This window comes from Ixodes scapularis, unplaced genomic scaffold (genome assembly GCF_016920785.2).
Source record: "Ixodes scapularis isolate PalLabHiFi unplaced genomic scaffold, ASM1692078v2 PGA_scaffold4__175_contigs__length_147842914, whole genome shotgun sequence".
Classification (NCBI taxonomy): Eukaryota; Metazoa; Arthropoda; class Arachnida; order Ixodida; family Ixodidae; genus Ixodes; species Ixodes scapularis.
The window spans coordinates 121,653,563-121,666,853 of NW_024609879.1; the positions used below are offsets into that span (position 1 = coordinate 121,653,563).

Here is a 13,291-nt window from a genome sequence, read left to right on the forward strand (position 1 = left end):
TGGTTCCCCTGGTTCGGCTAGATTAATTCGTGTGAAGTTCAGGTTTCGTGCCCATTGGTTGTTATGATGCCGCACAAATATTGATCTTGTAGAGTCGCTAGTCACCTTCAATTTAAGCCTACTCGTTGTGCGTCCTAACCAATTGCTCGTCTGAACTCCTACGCGACGACACTGAAACCGTCGTGTTGTCGCGAATAACGAGCTTAGTTGCGATGAGACATTTCGGAAAACGGTTGGATGGCTCTTACTGTGTGAAGGGAGAGGGTCAGAGTCTTCTAGTCCCGACAAGATAACATAATTACTATGTCAATCACGCGACTCCACGCCAATGCACTCGCGCTGCGCCGCTCGCGTCCGACTCCCCAACTTCACCCTGTGCGCTTGCGGCCGGCTTCACCGCTTCGCACCATTGTGCTAGGAGCAGCCGCTAACCCGGGGGGAGCATCTGGAACAACCGGATCGGCTCAGACGCCACATTATCCCTTCATTTGAAAGAGCAGAGGCAAAAAAGAGTAAATATTTGGATAACTTCCCAAATTTCCTGAGACAATACCAACTGAAAAAGAAGACCTGCGCCCTCGCCCCCCCACCCCCTCCCCCTTCCCCCCTTTAAACGTCAATAGTAGAGGATCCACGCAGCTCACGTCAGCATCCCCACCAGCGCGTCTTGCAACGTCACACAACGCACGTCAAAAAAAAAAAAAAGAAAGAAAAAAAAAAGGCGTAGTCTTACGACCCTTTCGCTGTTAGTTTGCTAGCTGATAGCAAAATGTACAAACACGACTCTGCTTGACAGGCTGCATCGAATAGCGGCAGCGGTCTGAGTGGTACAGGTGGTATCGGCTGAGGAATCGCGGCACGTGGTTACCCTGCTGCGTGGCGGTTGCCGCGGCGGGGTCGTTGGTCTCCGAGCCGCTGGGCGAGTCGTTGCTCGAGTCGTAGTCGGAGGTGTGCAGGCGCCGGAGCGAGGGCAGCGGCGGGGGCAGCAGCGGGGCCGGGTCCTCGTCGTCCCGATCGTCGGCGGCCTGGGCTCCCAGCGTGAGCGGGTGAAGGCTGCAGACGGTCTTGCGCTCGCGCACGCCGCGACGGCACAGCGCCGACGACGGGATCGCCGTCGTCGAGAAGGACCGCCCCTTCGGCTGCAGCACCGCCACCCCGGAAGAGCCCGACGTGGAGCAGGACCGGCCAGAACTGCGCGGGACGACGACGGGACCAGGGCTTCTCTCGGGCCCGGTACAACTTCAAGAGAGCTTACCTTCGGCACCTCGACATGATTGAGGGGTATACCTTGTACTCGGAAAGGAACCCCATGGAAGCATGTGAGTGGCAGCAGCCGCTTTGTCAATAGACTTTTTCGGTCTTTAGGCCCGAAGGATCGAAAGTTTTTAGCGCTTCTTCCGCCCCGAAGAAGCGAAGATTCTTAGCGCATGCAGGATGGGAACGACAGGAAGGTGTCTGAGCTGTCACACCTCCAGCACGAGCTCCCTACCCTCGATACCACTTCGGTGTCTCGTGAGCTCCGAGATTCTTTTTGTGCTTCTTCAGCACTAATCGGAGACCATATTCTTAGCGTCTCACAAAGAGCCTTAGTTTCTTCAGCACTGATCGGAACGCATATTCTTATCGCTTCTTCAGTTCCGAAGAGACGAAAGTTCTTAACGTTTCGCTACGAGAGTTACTACCTGAAGCTACGTCTCTTGGCGAAGGTTCTGAAGGTCTCGCTCTGCCACTCCCCAAGTTTCCAGGAGGTTCCTTTCAAACTTGTAGCCACCGACAAAATGAGAAAAGCAGGAAGGTCTTTGAGGTGTCACGCCTCCAGCACGAGCTTCGTAACATCAGTACCATTGTAGTGTCTCATGAGGTTCGAGTGCACGCGTAGTCAAAAACCAGAAGGGAAGGCGGCGAGCGCGTGTTGAAGGTCGGGCATCGGAAAGAGACGCCCTGCCGTTCTCATGCTCTCAGTGGCCATACTACCCGCGACTATACGGTGGGTCAATCACGGAGATCTAAAGATCGTGTCCAGCGAATCATGATGTTCCAAAAGCGGTTTGACTGGAAAATGCTACCTGTGCACGAACAACGAGGAAAGCGAGACGTCATGTGCTCGTGTCCCAGATCAGATGGCGTTTTCCAGCCACATCGTCTTTTTGCTCCTGGCCATTCGCTAGACGCGTTCGTAGACCCCAGTGATTGGTTCAACGCGTGCTCCTCGGCGAAGTAAACGAGCCAGCTTTGCTTTACTTACAGCTGGAGAAACGTGGGGTGTGGCAAGTTCTGAACGTCTTGTCACAGCTCCGCAGCCGATGAGATTTCGGCAATAGCCAGCAAGAATGTCGAAGAGGAAATTATGAAGCCAAAAGACCTAACCATAGCCTCTCATATAGTGAAGAAGCCTGGCAGATTGTCGCAAAAAGCGGTCGCTGAAATGGAAAAGGTGGAGCGGCAGACAACGGATGAGAGGAGAGCCACGTGACTGGCGCCCCGCTGCGGCGAGACACCGAAACACATTTCTCCCGAGCAAACAAGTGTGTTTCGGGTCCTCGCCGCTGCAAAAGCTGTGCGCTGACGTCCAGGCTCCCCGATAACTGGCTCTTTGATGCTCTCTGCTACCAGATCCTCGCGCTCTAAATCTGCGACCGGGCACTCTATGGCTCCGTCGTCGAACTTCCAGGCTTTGTGAGTATAGAGGAGGCAATGCCTGAACGTAATAAGCCCCGTGTTTCTTAAGCTGTCCCCGACTACAGGCGTCGAAGACGATGCGAGAGAAAAGAGCCGCCGCAGTTACCCCGAGGCAGCCGCATGATTGGCGAGCAGGCCGTGCGGGTGCTGTCCGGCTGCGTCGCCGGCGGCGGTTGCGGCAGCGCCCCCGTGCCTGAAACTAGTGCTCCTCTTGCGGCTGGGCTCTGGCTCCAGCGTGGGCATGCCCGTGGCAGACGTGGTCGTCGTCCAGGTGCTCGTGGACATCCGCCGGAGTAGGCTCGGAGGAAGATTGCGGCGCAGACGCTGCGCAAGGCCCAGAAACAGCACGAAAGTGTAGGTCAGACGGCGCACGTTACGTCACACCAGCGGCCATCGTGCTGGCCTTGGCTGCTGAACGCGTACCTTCTGCAACACATATCTCCAAAATCCAAATATGCTTTTCTCAAGAAGAACAAGCAGAAATGAATACCGGCAAGATGTGATGACGTCATCTGCAAGCCTTCTATGCGTGGCTTGCATTGGCGCCATATCAGAAGCCATTGTGGTGGGCTTGCTGTTGAGCGCGTACCTTCTGCAGCACGAATTTTGCCCTTTCAAGTTTGTTTTACTCGGGAAGAGAACGTAAGAGTAGCCATCAGCAAGGTGTGAAGACGTCATTTGCAAGCCTTGTATGCATGGGTTGCATTGACGTCACAAAAGAAGCCATTTTGGTGGCCTTGCTGCTGAGTGCGTACGTTCAGCTGCAGATATTTGCACCACCGAATCCGTTATTCTCCGAAAGAACAGTAGGAATGATCACAAACAAATTGCGGCGACGTCACCTGCAAGTCAAGACTTTTTGGATAGTGCTTTTTTTTTGCGCAGACGAAACTGATCGGTGATTTGGATCTGCGGTACTACATGCCCAGTAATTTGATCCTAGGATGGCCGATATCTTTAATCACAAGACGTTTCATCGGAAGGACATTCTATACAATTAAGGTGCGTTTATACACCAAGCCAACGTCGGTGGGCGCGCGCGCCGGACCGCGTTGCGCGACGTTGCTGCGAACGGAGTGTCTACTCCGACGACAGGTCGAACGTAACGTAGCGTACCGCACCTCGGCGACCGTCGGCGTAGCTCGCGACGGCGTCTTTGCGCAGTCCGACGACGATGACGCCAAAAGGCCTCGCGCGAGTGCCTCATTCGGGAATCCGGTTGTCGGGGCGAGTGTGCGAGACGCTGATTTCTGGGATCTGAACCTGTCGTTCTTGCCGTGTGTCGTGTGCTGTTTTGTTCCCGTGTTTGTGTGCGTATTTTTACCGTTCGTGCGCTCAACTGGGCGAGTGTGTGCGTGGACGTGGACCGCTTTGAGGATGCGCTACCCTCGATTCTCGTTAGGCCTATCGACCTATCGCGTCGGTGGAGTTGGGGCGCTGGCAAAAGCTAAAAACTCGATGACGCGCCAAAGGTAGGGTTAATTAGAATCAAGGATGACCTAATCATGATCATGTGCTAGTCACACTCACCGGCAGCCGTTCCCGATCGGAAAAGCGCCGTCGAATGTATGGGAACGGCGGACCCAGTGAAACCTCTGAACCATTGGGTGATTGGAGCTGCCGGACTCTTTAAATCGACCGCAAAATTCGGTTTATTAATCTATCGCGTTCCGATTTTGTACAGCGTTGGCCACAAGCGGTGCATTTTTTTCTATAAAATTCCCAAAGAGCGAGCTTACCTGAGGAAAAAGTAAACAAAGAAAAATGCTTAGCTCATATATGGAAACGCAGCGAAGACACCGGTCTTCAAACCATTGGGCGCCCTGTGGTTTGAAGACCGGTGTCTTCGCTGCATTTCCATAGGAGCTAAGCCTTTTTCTTTTTTTCTTTTTCTCAGGTAAGCTCGCTCTTTGCGAATTTTGCAGAAAAAATGCACCGCTCGTGGCCAACGCTGTACAAAATCGGAACGCGATTGGTTAAGAAACCGAATTTTGCGGTCGATTTAAAGAGCCTGGCCGCACCTTGATATCACCCAGTATTTCGTCGGCCAGAAATTTTCAACCGGGGTGTGTCAGCTTGTAATCGATAGTAGCGGTACTCGATGAAAATTGGACTGAATCCTGTATTGTTTGTATAAGCTTTGTAAAGTGCGCTACAATTTCGGACGCGTACATTGCGTAATCCAGGCATCGTCCGCTCTCTTCGGTGTCTGTTTCTTGAGTAGGCGTGGAAGTCTACTATGATGATACCACACCGGCCACCAGCCAGAAAGAGGTCTCTGTGGGATATCGCGTGCATCGATTTCAGCGATGCATTCCGGCGGAATCGTCAGAGTCGCTTTACATGACTGCGGCGAACCTGCAAAGCAGCTATATAGGTTCAACGGACGGGACACCGGGCCTCTTATTTTTTTCGTTTCTGTTTCTAGAGCGCAGCTCTTAGGATCGCGTTTCCGGCTTAAACGGCGTCGCCGTCGGCGTCATCGCGCGGTGCATTATGAATAAATTCCCCCGCTAAATCTAGGGGACAAATTTCCTCGCTAAATCTAGCGGAAAAATTTCCCCTAAATGGAAGGCGAGCAGGAGGGGAGGAGGGACATAGCCCCCACTCCGTACTTTCCCCTCCTCCTCCTCAAGAGCTGCGCTCTAATTCGGCGTTACAGGGAGTTGTAAACGGCTTTCATTTTTCGTTGACATTTGTGTAACATTTCGGAGAAAATAAATGCCGGTTTTCACTCGTTATCACCATCATTTGCTTGTTTTCGAACTGCTAACCACTACCTCGAATGGAATTGTTCCGAAGCGTGAAAATACGATGAGGACGAATGACACTGCCCGATCGGATCTAGGCTATTAGCCCCGAGAAGCTTGCGTGGCGCCCCCTTACGGCAAACCGGGGTGACGTCACGGCGAGGAGAGAATTTTTCCCCGGCTCGCCCCGCCCGCCCTGTGGAGGCTGCGACGACGCTAGCTGTCGGCGCGCTCGTTCCTATTTAATTTTTTTTGGCGTGTTTTTCGTAGGAAGTTTAATATTTTTTTTATGCGCCTTTATTGAGGTATGGCCTGTAGCTTCAGGCGAAACTTCAACCAACATTTTAAGCATGGTTGACAGGGCAGGCAACGCATGAATCGGAGCTGGTATATGAAAATAAAGAAATATGGCCAGAATTGCAGGAGCATCACTATAGATTTACATCTCGCACAAAAAGTGCTGCTGATGGTCTGAATGGACTGGCAGGTTATGTATACTATTTTTTGTTTTGTATCTCCGTTTTTAAACAAGTTCGCCGAAGCAGAAAAGCTGCATGCCGCTCGGGTAACATGCTAAATACGGTCTGGGCCATGGGGAGAGAATCACAAGTAAGACAGCCCAAGTGCAGGGGCAAAGTAAGAAAACAAGGAACATTTATTGCATACATTGCTCGCATTTGACCTTTGCTGGATTCGGATAGTATTTCAATGGACTACACGGGTGATATCTGTGGACTTGTTTATATCAACCCTCAAGTAATGTATAACAAACGTAAGCGAAGGTGTCTAGCTCGTTATTAGTTCCTTAAGCCCTAAAATTGAGATTTTACTTAAATCGAATTTTCCTGAAGCTAAAATACCAGAACCTTTTCTCACGCAGAATGTCGCCCTTCACGGGTTCCACATTTTGTGCTACTAATGCTGCAACTACCACTGGACAGGCGTTCGAATGCTTGCTTTTACTCCTGTTCTCATCTGTTGTCAGAGAGTACAGCTGTAGGGAGTTTGGAGGCTGAGGAAGCTCTTGGGGACCTGCAGCAGTGTCTCTTTTAATTGGAAATGACAATTCAGACTAAACGGTGCATTTTCCGAATCACCAAAGCTGGAATAAAAGTGTCAGGAAAAAGTATAAACATTCCAAATTACGGCACATTTGCTGTGCATATTTTGGGCAGTCCAATACATATCATACAGGCAACTGCGGGTAATTCGGCCGTTTTTGTTGCTACCATACAAACTAAATTCCAATAATTGTGCATCTTCTATGAACTATGCCTGCATACGTGTATAAACTATGTAATTAATTTACGAAGAAGCTACATTTATGTAAAGCAACCCTGTTCTATGAGCACTTCAAAGATGATCTGCGAACCAGCGTATGCAGAGCGGCAGCGCAAAGTCGGAGTTCCGAGCTAATTTGCCGACCACCCAAAGGCCCTTGATATGAATGCAATTTCAAATGCCTGCAAAGCGGTATGTAATATCGTCCTAAATCATGAACATGCAAGGAACAGAATTCCAGCGTCCGAAACACTTGAGCCACCGCTCTACCGATCCTTCGCTAAATTGCCTTGTGTCGTGTGGACGGGCGGTGAGGTTCATCGGCGGAATTGCCTCCGCCGATAGCTTTCGGGATTTGTAACCCAATTTTCAAGGTAAAAGAGACAAGCAGGCTTATAAAATGTACGGAAGCACGTCAATATCAGCCTAACTCAACGTCCTGTACACCGGGTAAACGAAGTCCAGCTCCTCGAAGAGCTTGCGGCACACAACGCTAAACCAGGAAACCGGTGCTGGGAAGCGAGCCGATGCGAGATCGCGGAGCGGAGTACTCCCCCTGACGTCACGGTACGCCTCACCCAATCAGAGCGCGGCGACCGCAGCGACGCTTGTGTTCGCTCTCGGGGCTAATAGGTTGCGCAAGCTACAGCCCGTAGAAACAATGCGCTTGTCACGGAGGCGAGCATGGCGCGCCTCCGTGGCAGAGTAGACCAGCGCTGGTCCCTGGATTGCGCTGGTCTACGCGGCTGGACTATTAAACAGCATCGTTCGGTCGCTTCTCGGCGCGGCCTAACGTGGCGCAGTGGCCGACGAACGTCGGTCTGCGCCGGCGAGCGTTGCGATCGTCGACGTTGGAGTATAAACAGCCCTTACCGCTTCATACCAGAACAGTTTACAGAGTATCCGGAGGTTTTCTAAACATTTAGGGATAACACATCTCTTGTACGAAGTATCCAGGATGAACAGTCCTGGGGCGAATCGTCTTGGGATGACGTCACTAGACCCCGTCGGCACAATTACGCATATGAGTGCACGAATAGAATAATTTCCGAGGCCCGCCGCGCCCCTCCCCATGCCATAACCTTTTTTATTGTTGACGCAAGAGGGTTGGCAATACCATCCAGGAAAATGATCGAGTATGGCTATGAAGAGCTTTTATTAGGCTATCTAAATAGCCCCTTGCCGTCCAGGAAAGATAATATTCTACTTTTTGTAATATTTTCATCTGTTGCAGGGGCTGACCTTAGCTGATAGAAGTCTCGACATCGTCGTCGGAGAGCCTTTTTTTTTTTTTCTGCTCCTCTTAGATGCAGGAAGAGAACTGAAGTTGAAAAATCAAGAAATATCCGCAGATCATCGGCAGACGTTTGGGTGGCCAATCTTTGAACCCATACAACGCACGGCCACCGCCCAAACTCGTGCCGCTGCTCATTAGTACAATGTGCGCTCAGCTTTGCAAGCTACTAGTTTCCCAACATTCAAAGCAGCGCATTACTTCCGGAGAAGCGCGAGAGTACCATCTACGTACTTTACGAAGGAGAATACATTCCACTCCGACCAACTGCTTTCGACAGCGTGCCTACACAGCCTAATTCTCTCCCGGCGGTGTGGACACTTCCCGTCCGGGAAAACTCGTGAGCATGGCGCTGAACATGCTGTCGCCCAGTCAGTTCAGTGGGTGCCGAAGAAGAGGACTGCCGGCGGTGCACCGAGATATCACGGGACCGACCCTCCGCGACAGCAGAGATCGCTCTCTCTCTCGGAGGGTGCTCGAATGTCCACGACTGACAAGAGATGGCGGCAGCCACCCGTCCCACTTCAATGGGGGGAAACCCCGAGGCTGTGGCTCGTCCAGCCGTTCAAACTACGCAAAGACTGTCCGCGCCTTTCGATTTTAGCGAAGTGAAATGAATTCCCCAAGTAAATCATTGGGGATAATGACAATAATAATAATAATAATAATAATAATAATATTAATAATAATAATAATAATAATAATAATAATAATAATAATAATAATAATAATAATAATAATATATGTATTCAGCAATACGGATGTGGCAGTGTTAATGTCGGACTGGTCAAAGCCAGCTAGGGCTCGTAAGACCAAAGCCAGCATTACAGAAACAAATTAATTAGATAATGTAAAGCAGAGAATAATATTAACATAATAATAACAAATAAACAGTAATAATATTAATAAATAAAAAGTAAATTATAATAATAATGTTTATTTATGTCACACTGAATGACGGAAGGAGATCGAGGAAACAAGTTGCACAGATGCCAACTCGAGTCTTCCTCCTCCTCCTTCCTCCCTTCCTCCCTCCCTCCCTTCCTCTCTCCTCTCCTCTCCTCTCCTCTCTCCACCCCGTTCCATTCAATCCATTCAAATGGCAGCAGGGCCTTGCGGAGAAAAACACAAGAAAAAGAAAAAAAAAAAATCTTCATGCATTGTGAAAACGAAATGAGAAAGTTTTGCAAGTCATTTAGGAGCATTGCTACAGGTGTAAACGTCTAAAAAAAGCAAGACCCATTCAAAAGCTTTCTTCTGCACGGCAATATGTAACAGTTATTTGGGAGCCCCGCATAAATATCTAAATAATTAAATATATATATATATACAGATGAATAACACGGAGTAAGGATAAAAATAATGACTAAAGTTCAATCTAAATACAATCGCTACACTAAAAAAAACACCTTATGTAAATACCTTGTATATATTTTATTAATGGCATGAGAGATTGCAACTTTGAATATTAAAGCAATTTATCACGCTGGGAAGTTTGAACGATAAGATCTGTTCACCCTACCTTGTTTTGTAAGTAGGAACCTTCCAGAGTTTAGTGCTTCAGGTGAGGTATATCGGCAACTTGGTCATAAAAAGGGACGCTAATTCAATAAAGTTGGAAACATCTTCTGTGCTTCAGATTTGTAACTTGGGCATTAACGATATTTTTACGAGGCACTTACGTGCAAAAATTTGAACTTAAAAAAAAAAAAGAGGCCCAATATTGCGATCGTATGGAACGCTGCGGATTCTTCGTATAATCTTGCTTTAGTTTTGCAAAATAAGTATTCTGTTTCAATTTAAGCTTGTAGTAGTTCCTTAAACTATGTAGCTATAGTTTCTAATGGAAAACAGTACGGAATTATAAATGACTAAAGATCTGACAAGTCATATCAGAGCGTGCACTGCAGCGAGAGCGAGATTAGGGGCGGATGCAGGAATTTCCTGAGGGGGGGGGTCAGGTGTTGGTCAGCGTACCATTTGTTTAGGAACCCCTATTCCTCTCCCTCGTTTCACGCCCTACATTTTACAGATGCAGAAATCAAGAGGGGGGTCAGGACATCCGGACCCTCCCTCTAAATCCGCCCCTGAGCGAGACGGCGTCCCGCACCTTGGGCAGTGCCGACGGTCTTTCTCCGGTGTAGGGGATCTCCTCGGTGTCCGAGCCGCAGTTGAAGTCCGCCAGCGATACCGAGGCGCCCCCTGGCCGGGGCCTCGGTTGCGGCGGCCCGTGGCTCGGCGGCGATAGCAGCGCCGCCAGCGCCCGCAGGCCGCTCACCACGTGCGGCGGCAGACTCGGGTCGAGCAGCATGTCGGTGACCAGACCGTGGGCTTCGGCCAGCAGAGCCACGTCCACCGTGGAGCTAGAGCCCTGCACGAGCAGGAAAGGAAGGCCACGCTCAGAACACACGCTCGCCAGAGAGGCATATACTACTGCACAAACACACTTTGTATGTTTAGCGGGAGGTCAGTGAGCCCCAATGTGGTGGCTCCGCTGTAGATAAGAAGGGTAGCCAGAGTAGTACTAGCTGCAAGCCTGGAGTCTTTAACGTGCATCACGCGGTAGTGATGCATGACCGCGTGCAGGTACGATGCTCATCCAGATCAAAACGGGCAAGGGTGGGCAATGCACCTATGATGGGCCAAAACATACTACCTCAACACCCACTAAGCTCCCCGCTGTATAGATTGCAACGGCTGAATATCCCAAGTGCTTTGCAAGAAGGTAGGCGCACTGGATTCTTTAGAGTGCAGGCTAAAGTCTCTTTAGTGCTGGCCATTGTCTGCTACTGCCCAGAGCGGTAGCGCTACCGGGAGCTACACGAAGTCAGCAACGACAAAGTCACCGCGGGACAAACGTTCGCCGTACGCACAACGTGCCAAGCAATGCCAGAAGCACCTTCACGAGGCAATCATGACTCATGGGTGTTCCGGTGTCCCTGTCGTAGCTGTGGTTCGGTTGCCTTGAACGCAACCGAAGCAAATGTCTGAACTAGCCCTCAAAAGCATTAACGACAAAGTCACTGGAGCAAGTGTTTGACCGTACAGAACGTGACAAGCAATGCAAGAAGAAGTTTCGTGAAGCAATCATCAGCCACAGTTATTCAAACTGTTACTGTCGTTTGGTTCGTTGTCGACACGACCGACACAAATGTCTGAACCAGTCTTTAACGTGGACTAACCACAAAGACTACAAGCCCGAGCTCCTTAAGCATGCACATCGACTAAACAAGAGCTCGTAAAATGGCCACACCGATAAGGCTGCCCACAGGCGTTTGTAGCCTTTGCGGTTTCTTCATGTCAAAGCCAGATGAAGCAAATGGGCCACGACGTATGCATCGACATCGCAGAGCAACAAGGCCGGGTGGTTCTCACTAGAAAGCGGGCTCGCTAGAAAGAGCGCATTAGCCAAGTCTGTGTAAAAGAAAGCCAGGGTGCGCGTTGAGCTCACATGCCACTCCACTCGCGCTCTAGCTTTAGTAGCGCTTTCTCTCACGCAGCCTTAGCTAATACTCTGTTTTGAGCAAGCCGGCCCAGATACGCCAAAACGAGAATGCCAGGAGCAGGAGTTGGTGGTTGCAGTTTCGTTCGCTGTAATTGCTTTCTAGAGATTGGAGCTTGTGTCTGCAGCAATTTCTGCGCGTCGTGCGTAGGTGAAATTGCAGACAGTTTTCGATCTTCCCCGCAGCGAGTATAAAGGTAGAATCTCCATGAAAACAATCAGTCTGCTGTCTACTAACATGTGTATTCACACGAGAACATCAGCAGAGCTGAGTAAGAAATAATAAGTTATCGTGGGTCTAAGGAAACAGGTTTGACGGTAGGAAACGAATCTGGCAAAAGCTCGCGGTCAGTTAACAGAAACGTACAGAGCTGTGGAAGGCAGTAGGAAGCTTTTGTAGACTGCCCTTTTTCCTCCGCCACGCTCTTCGCAACAACGACTCCACTATTGTGCATGCGCGCCGCTAGTCGTGTCTGTAGAGTTATGAATCTCCTCTAATGAATACTCCTAAAAAGGTCGAGCTGGAAAATTGGGAACATGATCCCGACGCACATTCGCACAGGCAGCGTAAACACGGTAAACCGGTGAAAGGTACACCCTGAGTGGCCGCAACGTCCGCTCCATTCAGAGAGGCTGGTAATTAAGCAGTTTTCATTGACCCTATACGTTGCGGATTGAGGGCCCTGCGGACGCGTGCTCGCGTTTCGTGGTCATAGTGACGGCACGAGCTTCCGCTAGCAACGCAAAGCACTTCCGTACAGTCTACGAAAAGTCCCTAAAAATCCTTTCGTACATCGTTCGGGAGAGCTTTGCGTTGTTAGCGAGAGCCCGTGCCACCACGTTGAGCACGACTTAAGCACGCGCCGACAGGGCTCCCTATATCCCCAGCCATCCCCGGCACGCCATCTACGAATGGTCTTTGATGTCGTAGTAGCGGAGTAAACGCGGGCTCTAGTAGAGGATCCATGGCCATGTGTGTAAGCGCGCACCGCTAAAGCCTCTCTATCCTGGGAAAGGTGGCGCCACTCATTGTTGTGGCCATGTACGAGACACGTGCCGCACGTTACTTCTGGGAAGAATATGGCGTCTGAAATCTGGCTCCACGCTGCGCTGTGCCGCCATGGTCTTCCCAAGGGCTGCACGTTGCACGCGCCTCGTGCATCCACGCACCTTGCGCTACATTTAAAACATGAAGGGGCTTTACGCACCGCAGATCAGAGCACGTGGCGAGAAAGCTCGCGCTGCAGAACCCAGGGATCCTGGGTTCAATCCCTACCCACGCCTATGCCGATCTGCGTGGTCATGGTACCGGCGTGAGCACGGGAAAGACCCCAAGTTGGCAGCAGCACTGCACTGACCAACTCACTCGACCACAGCGAAGAGACAAGGCACCGCACTTGAATGGTTCACTAATTTTCACGCTGTCTAAATATACGCACAAACGCGGAATCTATAAAGACCAATGCATGTAGAGGGTGCCACAAAAACAAATTTACACTTTTTTTTTTTTTTTTTTTACCGCAAAAATAAACTAGGCATTGCGAACGCTCATTCTCCGCCCAAAGGTAGCGCTAGAGGTTACAACCAGATGCCAGTTTCAGCCCGATCTGATACCTTATTCAAAAGCCTGAAAAGTTCAATGGGAAAATGGCGATCGGCGGAGTTTTCGAATACACGGGGCTTTATGGGCACCAGAAACGAAAAACGGACAAAAATGGGCTCCATTTTCTCATTGAAATTTTTAGAAAATCACTTATAACTTTTGAACAAGTTATCGGATCGGGC

The 13,291-nt window shown here is 50.1% G+C and overlaps 1 protein-coding gene across 1 annotated transcript in view; it reads right to left on the reverse strand.

Moving 5' to 3' along the window:
• The window catches only part of LOC8054067 (cGMP-inhibited 3',5'-cyclic phosphodiesterase A), a 376,215-nt gene that overhangs the window by 31,411 nt on the left and 331,513 nt on the right, over nucleotides 1-13,291 (reverse strand). The window contains exons 2-4 of the mRNA XM_042293413.1: nucleotides 10,115-10,375; nucleotides 2,786-3,003; nucleotides 861-1,191 (exon numbers count right to left, since the gene is read on the reverse strand). Of these exons, the coding sequence (XP_042149347.1) occupies nucleotides 861-1,191; nucleotides 2,786-3,003; nucleotides 10,115-10,375 (810 nt within the window). The remainder of the gene's footprint in view (nucleotides 1-860; nucleotides 1,192-2,785; nucleotides 3,004-10,114; nucleotides 10,376-13,291) is intronic.